Source organism: Dromiciops gliroides, chromosome 2, assembly GCF_019393635.1.
Source record: "Dromiciops gliroides isolate mDroGli1 chromosome 2, mDroGli1.pri, whole genome shotgun sequence".
In the NCBI taxonomy this organism is placed as follows: Eukaryota; Metazoa; Chordata; class Mammalia; order Microbiotheria; family Microbiotheriidae; genus Dromiciops; species Dromiciops gliroides.
Window position 1 is genome coordinate 432,047,815 of NC_057862.1, and position 11,690 is coordinate 432,059,504.

Genomic DNA, 11,690 nt, shown 5'->3' on the forward strand with positions numbered 1-11,690 from the left:
CAGATTAAGGAAATATCAAAAAAATTATGCTTTAATCTGTTTTCAGATACTATCAGTTCTTTCTCTGTAGATGAATTGCAATTTTCATAAGTCCTTCAGAGTTATATTGGATCATTGCATTGCTGAAAATAACCACATGCTTCCCAGCAGATCATCCCCCACTATTGCTGTTATTTTCTATACAGTACATTTCACTCTGCTTCAGTTCATGTAGGTCTTTCCAGGTTTTTCTGATAGCATCCTGTTCGTCATAACTTTTATATAGTACCTTAAACTTGACAAAGAATTTTCTTCACAATAGCCCAGCAAAATAAGTACCATACGTTTTGCCATTATAATCAATCATCATAACTGTTTCCCTCCATCCTATTCCCTTCCCATGATATTTAGTCTATTTTCTATCTTCTTTTACCCTATTCCTCCTCAAAAGTGTTTTGCTTCTGACTGCCCCCTCCCCCACTCTACCCTGTACCTTCCCTCCTTATCCCCTTCCTCTCCTACTTTCCTGCGGGGTTAGATAGATTACTCCACCCAATTGGGTGTGTATGTTATTCCCTTCTTGAGTCAACTCTGATGACATTAAGGTTTTTGAGCTAATTCTGATGTATATTAGGCTCCTTCACTTCCCTACACTTCCCCCATCTCTCTCCCCACTCCATATGCCCTTTCCTGTTTCTTTCATGTGAGATTTCACCCCATTCTGCCACTCCCTATCCCCTCCCCCAGTATATTCCTCTCCCTCCTCAATTTTACCCCAAAGATGTCATCATGGGGTAGCAAAGGACACATTCCTAAATTAGCAAAAAAATCCACCTTTTCCTCTCCCCTCTTCCAGCCCTGTTCCCTGCTTTCCACCATTGTGATCAAAGGAAAAAACAAAATTCTTGTTATACACATGTATAGTCAAGCAAAACAGATTGGCAGGGGCAGCTAGGTGGCGCAGTGGATAGAGCACCGGCCCTGGATTCAGGAGTACCTGGGTTCAGATCTGGCCTCAGACACTTGACACTTACTAGCTGTGTGACCCTGGGCAAGTCACTTAACCCCCATTGCCCCGAGCAAAAAAAACCCAAAACATATTGGCCACGCCCCAAAAAAGTTTCATTTTTTTCACCTATCTAGAGGTGATAGCATATTTTGTTATTAGTCCTCTGAAATGAGTTCTTAATTATTTCAAAGTTGTTTTCAAAGATATCACCAGAGTGTATAAATTGTTCTCTCCTGTTTCTGTTCACTTCAGTCTCTGTCCATTCATATAAATCTTCCCAGGTTTCTCTGAAACATCCCCTTCATCATTTCTTACAGCACAATAGTATTCCATCACATTTACATACCATCATTTGTTCAGCCTTTCCCCTCTTTATTGCTACCCCCTCAGATCCCCATACTTTGCTACCTCAAAAAGAGTTGTCAATATTTCTGCATATCCTTAGTGGTCTAACCCAGAGCAAAGTCTGAATGCTGCTTCCTCCAGTCTGAGCTTTTCAAGCTCCTGACCTGGGTCTGGGTCTGAGCAACAGTAGACTGCAGTTGGACTCAACCTCTCTAATCCAGGAAGCAGGGAAGCTCTACTGGTTTAGAGGGACAGAACTGCAGGCTCCTCTTTAGTTAGGGATTCTTGTCCTGGTTATTCTTCTGCAGGCTTCAGACTGGATCCAAATCTGGAACTGATACTCCTGCTTTGCTCCTGGGGTCTGAGTCACACTGCTATTGCTTTCTTCTGAACTTATTTCTCTTTACTCACACTACTTAGGGCCTGGGACTACTGGGGTTAGGGGCATTAATGGGAGTGGGCACAGGTCCCCTTATTAGCATACCTCATATCTATGAGTCAGAAGAAGTTAGTGTACATCAAACCTGCCAGTTTACCCCTGTCCCCATCATAACTCTAGTCTTTTCACCAAGAATGCTTGGAAATAAGCTGTTTTATGAAAGGTCCATTTTCCCACCTGTAGGATTATATTCACTTTTGCTGGGTAATCCTTAAGTGTAGCTTATATCCTTTGCCTTCTGGAATATGGTATTCCAAGCTCTCCTCCCCTTTTTAATGATGACTGGTAAATCATGTGTGATCCTGAATGTGACTATCCAATATTTGAATTCTTTCTTTCTAACTACTAACAGATTTTTTTCTTTGACCTGGAAGCTCTGAATTTTGACTATTATGTTCCTGAGATTTTTCATTTTGAAGTTTCTTTCAGGAGATAATTAATAGATTTCTTCTATTTCCACTTTGCTTTCTGGTTCTAAGAAATCTGGAGGTTTCCTTTTAGTATTTCTTGGAATAAGATGGCTAGGTTTTGGTCATGACATTCAGGTAGTCCAATGATCCTTATAATTTTTTTCTTGTTTAATTTTCCAGTTAGTTGTGTTTGTTATGAGATGCATTATGTTTTCTTCTATTTTTCTCAGCCATTTGACTTTGTTTTAATATCTCTTGTTGTCTCATGGGACCCTGGTATGGGTCTGAGATTGCCCCATATGGGTCTGGGACCCCTTCTCGCTGTGATTCACAGCCTCCTCTGCTACTCTGCCATCTTGGGTCCCAGTCCCACATTATTTTACTGGTACAGCTTCCAGGAAATAAGTTGGCATAAACAAACTGAGAAGCATAATAGGAATAGAATGAAAAAAATAGGATGACTTAAACTTTTCAAATCAATTGTTTTGGGGCAAATGAAAGAGGCCTAGTCTTCAAGTAAGGAGATCTGGGTTTTTATCCTGGCTGGCTGCACTAGGATAATTGACTATGCAAACGTGGGTGAGTTACTTGTCTTTGGGTCTTCCTTTCTTCATCTGCCAAATGAGGAGGTTGAATTCCAGGTGATCTCTAAGATCCATTTCAACTCTGAAATTCTGTGATTCTTTAAATATGCACAAGTTGAATGTATCCAGAGTAGAATTATTTGAAGTGATTTTTATTTGACTGAGAGCCCTTCAGCTTTGTCATTTAGTGAAAAAGTTAGAAATCATAGGATCATTTGTTAAAATATGAAGCTAATGAAACTTGGTTTGCAATTTCAGAACCCATGTGGGCTATTTGGCTCCATGGAAGGAAAGCTTCTGTTCTGAAATCCTAGATGCCACCTTTAATCCTATCAAGCCTTCTCCTAAATAGAAGTCCCTGGTCACAAAGGGAGACCATGCAGGAGATTATTGTTAACCCAAGGTAGTTCATCTCCACTAATAGAAACCTGGGTTAAAATATACATTCTATTGATAGTGGGGTTCTGCTATCCTTCCTCATCTAGGATGGATAGCACAATAAAGTAAACTTTATTCATACTAAGACACAGAACAAGATGTCTTCAGTGTGGGCTTCTAGAAGAGAGGTTTTTAATTTCTGACCAAACCAGACATTATTCTTAGAAATGGAAGCTTGGTTCTCTGTTTGGTGCCATGTCCGAATTGCTCTCAGACAACAGCAGCAATGCTAACTTTAGGGAGAAACAACTTGGGAATGCATTCATCAGAGATGCGTCACTAACTTTGTCCAAAAGTAAGTAAGAATAGATCCTCTGGTAGATAGTGTCTTCTCTGGTAGCCAAATATATCTCTGAGCAAATATGAAGCTAATTCAGAGTACGAATAATTTTCATTAAGATCATATTAAAGTCTTTTTTCATACATAGAGCCCACTAAAACAGTGGTGTTCAAAAAGTATTACTAATTGAACAGGATGCATATTATTAAAGTTAACATTTAAACTACTTCTAAATCAATACTTGATTAAAATTAGATTTAAAATAATTCCACTGGCAAATAAATCTTCATAGAAGATGGATGGAAAACAATACTAAGATACAGGCTTTTATTTAATCCATTGTATTACAAAAACATAAGTAAAGCACTAAAGAAAATTGATTTCTGTTTGCACTTAATACCTGGATCAGGGTATATAGCATTAGTTACAATTTACATATGTAATACAGTTTTGTTCACTATTAGTGGCAGTTTGAAGAAGCTATCCCTGTGACTCTAACAGTTATTCCTGACTCTGTTTTTCCAATACTTGTCTTCACTGTCTTCACTGATTTCAGGGAGTACCGAAAAGTTCTCAAGGAAAAAATAAATTTAACTCACTTTCTAAAAAAAAGTAAATCGCTGGGGGTGGCTAGGTGGCACAGTAGATAAAGCACCGGCCCTGGATTCAGGAGTATCGGAGTTCAAATCCGGCTTCAGACACTTGACACTTACTAGCTGTGTGACCCTGGGCAAGTCACTTAAAACCCATTGCCCCACAAAAAAAAAAGAAAAAGAAAAAGGTAAATCGCTGTACATCAGCACTGTGATAAGATATGTCAGGATGTCCATGAAATTAGATAAGCAGCAATAAATAGCAATAGAAAAGGGCAAAGAATAACTGATCTAATAACAATATCTAATGAAAACCTACTTTGTAATTTAGCGGCAAATAATGGATCGATGTTTTAATAGATGTTTATTGAGCACCTTTTATGTGCAAAGCATTGTAGCATTTGTAGACTTGTGTCTAGCACATGTTTTTAAAGTGCTACATGATTTCTTTTTTGTAAAAGAAAAGGATAGGGGCAGCTAGATGGCGCAGTGGATAGAGCACCGGCCCTGGAGTCAGGAGTACCTGAGTTCAAATCCGGCCTCAGACACTTAACACTTACTAGCTGTGTGACCCTGGGCAAGTCACTTAACCCCAACTGCCTCACTAAAAAAAACAAAACAAAACAAAACAAAAGGATAGACTTGATTTGATGTCTTCTGTCTGTTTTGTTCCCCTTTTTGTTCCTACTTTGTAGGCCAGCCAAGTGAAGATCCCAAATTTCCAAAAGTTCAGTGGCCAACACCAGATCTCTGCCCAGGCTGCCATGAGGAAATTAAGGGCCTGGACAGCTGGAATGAAGTACAAGTGCTGACATTCTTGAAGCATCATTACGGCATCGAAAATATCTTAAATAAGTATGCTGAAGATGAGACTAATGAAATTTTATTAGAGGCCAAACAGGAATTAAAAGGAGATGCTATCCCGGAGAAATCAAATGAAAAAGAAGAGCTGAACCTGGATCTGCCAAATGTTTTGGATCCCAAATCTCATATTTCAGATAAATTAAATAATAGACCTGACAGAGATAAAATTGAACATCCATATGAATCTAAGATTCATATAGAAACCAAACAGTCTGGGTCTTTCTTAGGGACTGGCTTTTCCAACATTGACATGAGCCTGTGTGTTCTGCTATATGTTGCATCATCCGTCTTTTTAATGATAATGTATTTTTTTTCCAGAATGAGGTCCAAATGGTGGAAAGTAAAGTATTATCGTTCACCGGTATAAAACATTTTTAAAAATTATTATTATTGTTGATAAATCAGAGACAGAGTTTCTTTGTAAATGGCAAGTTGTCAGGACCAGATGCAGCTTTTATATTTATGATCAGGGATTTTATGCCACAGTAGAATTGGGTTTCAAACTACATTTTCCTCATTCTATATTCAATCACTCATTATATGATTGTCCTGTCTTGCAAAGAAAAAGTATTGGGCCTTTCCCTGGCATCACTTGTACATTTCATAGCATTCATTATTTGCATCTTTTATGGATCTATAGCATAAAGAAATATTATTCTTCATTCACTCTTCCATGTTTTAGAAAGAAAAAATTGAGTGCTATCCCACATGTTAAAAATATTTCCCACTAAGGTTTTTACATCCTAAATTTTCTAAACAGTATGTTTGTCTGCTGCTCGTTTGCCAAGACTTTGTTTTTATATTTGGAGAAGCATATATTGATATTTTCAAGGATCACAGTTGAGCACTTTTGGTCCATTGTATGGTACAGGCTGCATCTTAGAAGGAGAAGGCTTTCAGGGTAAAATGTTCATCTTTCTGGATCCTGAAAATCATCTTCTAAGATGATATTTTCTTGAAGTTTTGAGTAATCCAATTATACTTTGTGATTTTTACCTTATGGGCTGTTCCCACATAAAGTAGAAGGAACTTTCATTAGGGATTGAGCATAAAATCTGAAAAACAAACAAGATCATGCTTGAATTATAGTGATAATGCCTCAGAGCCAGTGATTCCTGGGGAAGCAGAAGAAAAAGTCCTCAGTTATTTCCATGCTTTGATGGTTGCAGGTAGCAATTTTCTCTAAGTCATCTGAGTTGGTGGCAATTTTTTTATGTAATGAATTTCAAGTAAATACATGCCTAACAAATTTGTTTTGTGAAAAAACAAAGCCATTCCTTACTTCATTCTTTGAGGTTAAATTATTTGGGTTCAGAAGAAATAGATCTTTAAAGGCATGACTCTGGGTAGGGTGTTTTTTTTTAACCTGTTCATAAGAAATATGTGAGCAAGTGAATGCTTTTAAGGTCTCTCCATCCTGTGATTGTCCTCTTTGTGTGAGTGGATTCGAGTCTTGCCGGGATTCTGCTCATGTTCAGTAATAATGTTAATGGAATAAAGAGTTATTATTACAGTGTCACTGTGATTTGGACCATTGCGGTGTTTCTGTTACAGAATCAGGGTAGAGCCAGGTGACTTGACAGAAGTGTACTTTAAAATACAAGTTAGAAGACCAGATCTTTGCCAGGGAGATGGAAAACAGGCAAGTTGCCATATCTATCTTTTAATAATTAAATTTAAAAATCTACTTGTGTATACCAGCATTAAATTATTAAATTAGCTTTTATTAGATGTTACTCTTACTGTCTAACATCTTATTAAGCACTGTGATGAAATGACCTTTCTTTTATTTGGGGTAGAAATTTCCTGTTTTATCATTGTGTCTGTAAAGTGCTGGAATATTGTAGCACAGTATATAGACTTCTAGAAAGGGCCTTCTCTAGTGGGGAGGAGTGGGAACTCATTTAAATATTATTGATCCTGGCCAAAAGGCCAAGAAGCAATAATTTTAATATTATTCTTTACTTTGAGAATATAGTGAACATAGAACTAGTAGTTAGGTCTGGAAAGGTGAGATATGTTCATTGGATATTATTGGCTGCCAGTCTTTGCTGCACTTTAAATAGACCAGGAGAGAGCAGATCATTCTTATAGGACACCCTTTGTTGCCAGAACTTGATGAGAATTCAAGGGGAAACCTCATTCTGAAGTTCAAAAAGACAAGCCAGTCTGTTCTGAATGCTGGAGATAAAATTATGCTAAGGGTTGGACTCTAAGATTTTTTAATGGTATAGCCATTTAGAGCCTGTGGACTCTTAGGGCCTATGTTAGGCTGAGGTGATCATAGTAAATGCACTGAGTTTCACTTCAAAGGAGAGAAACAGCCTTATATATGTTTAGGGAGTATGCTAGGCTACGGACTTCCAAAAGAGATGGATAAGGAATAGAAATTAGACTCTAGATACAAAAAATAGAAGACCATCTCTAAATCGTTAGAAACATGACTACATTAAGTCTTATATTATTTTTAATGTTATTGCCTTTTAATTTGGTAGTAATTATTTCTAACGTCACTGTTTTCTCACTTGGATTAAGGGAAGGGAAGCTTGCTAGTGGCAAAAGACCATCAGTTAGACCTTAAAGTTTAGGATTGGGCTGGTGATAGTGGAAGACAGAAAGAAGGAAGAAAACCATTGGGGCAGAGACTTTGGGATTATGAGATTAAAGTAATTCCCTGGCCTCACAGAGACATTTTTTCTGTTAGCACTTACCTTTCTTTAGTGTTGAGTCAGAGGAAAAAAATTTCAAAAGAATGATATTTTCAGAAGGCATAGATAGGGTGCTGAAAAATAATGTGGAAAGGGGGTGGACCAGAAGATCTCTATGGTCTCTTTCAGTTTTAAGATTCTTTAAACTATGGCATATAATAATTATTCAAATCTTTGTATATTTAAAAGTTTGAAGTTTTTATCTTTTTTGAATTTAAACTTAAACTAAATCATAAATTAAGCTCCATTTAAATAAATGCCTGATTTCATAATACCCCTATGCCCACCTTTGCCAAAATTCTGCCTATTTTTAACTTTTGGTGTTTTATTTTCAACAGGGATAAAGGGTTAGGATTTTGAAAATGGAGCAGAGCGGCATTCTTGGGGAAAACTAATGTTTTCTCAAAAGTGGGGAACAGGTACCCAAAGGAAAGTTTCAGGAGTGGCTTTAGAAGACCGTTGTAGCTTTTGATTTGTCACAAAAGCTTTATCTGGAGACATATGTATAGGATTTTAAAAATTATTTTGGGTTCCCCCCCACACACTTTTGTTATTTTTTTATATGATAACTGGCTAAAGGAGAGTCTTTCAATGTTTACAAGACCATTTTGTTATTGATTTCATTGTTAAAACTTCAAGGGAGTGGTTAGCGTTTTAGAAAAAAACAAAACAAAACCTCAACAAAGATGTTTATTTCTTTGCATAAATATTACCAACTTTTGCTTTATGGTTTTTTTTTACCATATTTGAAAAAGAAAGCAAGAACCCGAAGACCTTCACTTCTCTTATTAGAGGGTATAATCAGAATTTCATCCATTCCACTGTTAGTGGCTTTCAGTGATCTTAATTTATTTCTGTCGCATATCAGATTTGGTCTTCCAATTGTTATGTCTCCCAGTACCATAATGGGAGATTCCAAATTATTGGAGCATGAAAGGGTCAAGTGTTAAGTTTGGAGAGGGAAGAAATGGATTAACATAAAATGTACAAAGTCAAATATTCTTAATGCAAAAATATTTTCTGGTTCATGCTTGAATTCCCTTTCCTTAAAGTAGCTTCCTTTTAAGTGATATTAATTAAATATGATATGCCTCCCAATAATTTTTTTGTTATTTCTCTAAAAGCCTTTAGGATTCGACGGGCATTTAAATTTCATAACATCATATTGTAAAGTTACAGTGGTTTTGGGGATAGATTTGTGTCCTCCTGGGAAGTAATGATAAAAGTTTCACCACAGAACAATAAATATGAAATTCACATTCAGGGAAGGGACCAGGGAGCCAAATTATTTCTCTTCTCTAATGTCTGTGATGGAAGGAACTTCTGTGCCAAGGGAACCAAAAATATTTCCTCAATTCATTTTAAACTACAAATGGTATATACTCCAGATAATGTTCATGGTTGAAATTGATATTAGTATTTTTTTAGGAATTTCTGAGGTATATTTTCTAAGTCTAGAGATAGCATACAAAGTTGTTGAAAACTAATAAATATATTTCATTAATTTAAATGCTTATTTATTTTTAATGGATGGATTCTGATGAAAAGCCAATTGATAAAGTATTGTCATTTGTCTCATAACACAGAAAAGGCCCCTTTTGTATTGAATCGGCTAACTCTACTGTGTACATTTTTGAAATAAAGAAATCTGACATTTTAGAGGGTTGTTACTGATATTTTACAAAGTGAAGCTCTAATAATGAGTACATAATTGTTATTCTTATTTTAAACCTGCCTTCCAAACACCCTTTCGGCCAGCAGGCATCCTAAATTCTGAAATTCATTCTCCTTCATCCTGAATGTTCCTGGAAGTATGTCATTTGAAGATCTGCCTTTTTTTTTTTTTAAACTCTTTGGGTATCAGATTAAAACTGGATTTTATTTGCTTGAGACTTAGCTCTTTTGAGTTACAATGCAATGCAATATTACCTGGGGGCAGCTAAGTGGCACAGTAGATAAAGCACCAGCCCTGGTGCTTTTTTCAGAAGGATCTAAATTCAAATCCGGCCTCAGACACTTGACACTTGCTACCTGTGTGTCCCTGGGCAAGTGACTTAACCCTCATTGCCCTGCAAAAAAATAAAAATAAAAACAATGCAATGCAATGGTACCTCATTTTATACACTATTTGTTTTCTTAGAAGTTTATTTTAAATTGAATTTTATTTTAATTGCACTAAGAGACTTGCTGTTTAAAGGAAACTTATGATTGATCCCTTTTTAATGTGAAAAATTTGCACCCACATCTCACAAAAATTAATAGTTTTGGGGCAGCTAGGTGGTGAAGTGGATAGAGCACTGGCCCTGGATTCAGGAGGACCTGAGTTCAAATCAGGCCTCAGACCCTTGACACTTATTAGCTGTGTGACCCTGGGCAAGTCACTTAACCCCAATTGCCTCACCAAAAAAAAAATTAATACTTTTGAATTTTTAAAAATGTGTTGGATTTTCCTAAAGTGAGGCATACTCTGTATGTAAGACTAGTCTCAGATTTCCCTACCCCTAATACAGTAATGACCAAGCAGATCCAATTCCATCCAACAAGTTTTGGATAAAGTCCAAAGCCTGTACAAGAGAGGCAGATTTTCTCTTCTGCTTGTTAGATATAACATAATAGAATGTAAGCTCCTTTAGGGCAGACACTGTCACTTGGAAAAAAATTATTTGCACTTTGTATGGTGCCTTGCATATTAATGTTTGAATTGAATCTTTAAATATTCTGTAAATTGCACATGAAGTTGGAATTTTTGCTAATGTAGGGTTGAATAATCCAAATTTTGGTTTTGGAATGTGTTCTATCACTTTACTCCATGGAGTTACTTTTTGTCTCATGTTTAAAGAAGCTAGTATTAAAATACATTTGCCTTGTGTGGAATAGTAGTGGTGAAACAGACTGAAAGAATGATGATATTAGAAGGGATTCAATATTTTTCATCAGTGAACTATTTATGGTAATTGTAGCCTGACTAACAAAGGCATAATGGTGTAGTGGAAAAGCACTGGCTTTACAGTCAAATGACCAGAGTACAAATCCTGACTCTTCTACTTTTACTACCTACCAGACCTTGAATAAATAACAATAGCCAAGGCCTTAGATATCTCCAAAATCCTTTCCTGTTCTAAATCTAAAGGGGCAAAGGAAAATGAAAGTGGAAATGAGGGTGAGAGAAGATGAACAGGGAAATTCCCGCAAAAAAAATTGTAAGGTTGGCATCTTTCAGGGAGTACCAACGTAATAGAGACTGGACCTATGACAGTACAGGAAACTTGGCAAGCAGTTTCCTCTACCAGTGTAGATTGGCACCTTCAATGCAGCTTAAAGCTTCCTGGGTTGATATGGGGTTGTGTCTTACCCAGTGTCACACAGTATTTGGAGTGAGACTAGAACCAAAGTCATCCACTATACTATGCTGCCTCTCAGTGCTAACAACAGAACATTACGATTCTGAACTTGAAAATGATGATAGTCTGAGCCCTGTGCAGCACAGGACTCTTGCAAAGATAACAGAAAGCTTTCTTTCTACAGGAGAAATAATGTCTGTGGGTGGGAGAATAATGTGCTAGCTAAGAGGAAACATGTGCAGATGGTAAGTGGAAAAAGCTATTGACATAGAAGAGGCCTAGGTTCAAGCTCCACCTCCATCATTTAGTTGATGTTTGACCATGAACAGTACCTTGCAACTGGTTTTCACATTGGTAAAATTGGAATAGGGTCGCTAGGTGGCATCGTGGATAGTGTTGGGCCTGGAGTCAGGAAGACCCGAGTTCAGATTTGTCCTTAGTTATGTGATCTGGAGCAGGTCATCTAACCCTGTTTGCCTCAGTTTCTTCTTCTGTAAAATGGACTGGAGAAGAAAATGGCAAACCATCCCAGCATCTTTGCCAAGAAATCCTTGAATGGGGTCTCAAAGAGTCTAACATGACTGAACAACAATAACAAAACTGGAATAATAATGCTTGTAATATTTAGTTTACTGGCTTGTTCTGGTCAGATGAATTAATGCATTGTAAAGTGTTTTGTTAACCCCTAAGGAGGACAGTA

General features: G+C 36.9%; 1 protein-coding gene across 1 annotated transcript in view; it reads left to right on the forward strand.

Annotated features, from left to right (window-relative positions):
- The window catches only part of QSOX2 (quiescin sulfhydryl oxidase 2), an 83,659-nt gene extending 74,351 nt beyond the window's left edge, over positions 1 to 9,308 (forward strand). The window contains exon 12 of the mRNA XM_043986339.1: positions 4,773 to 9,308. Coding sequence (XP_043842274.1) covers positions 4,773 to 5,308 — 536 coding nt within the window. The 3' untranslated portion in view covers positions 5,309 to 9,308. The remainder of the gene's footprint in view (positions 1 to 4,772) is intronic.
- Positions 9,309 to 11,690: the final 2,382 nt, after the last annotated feature.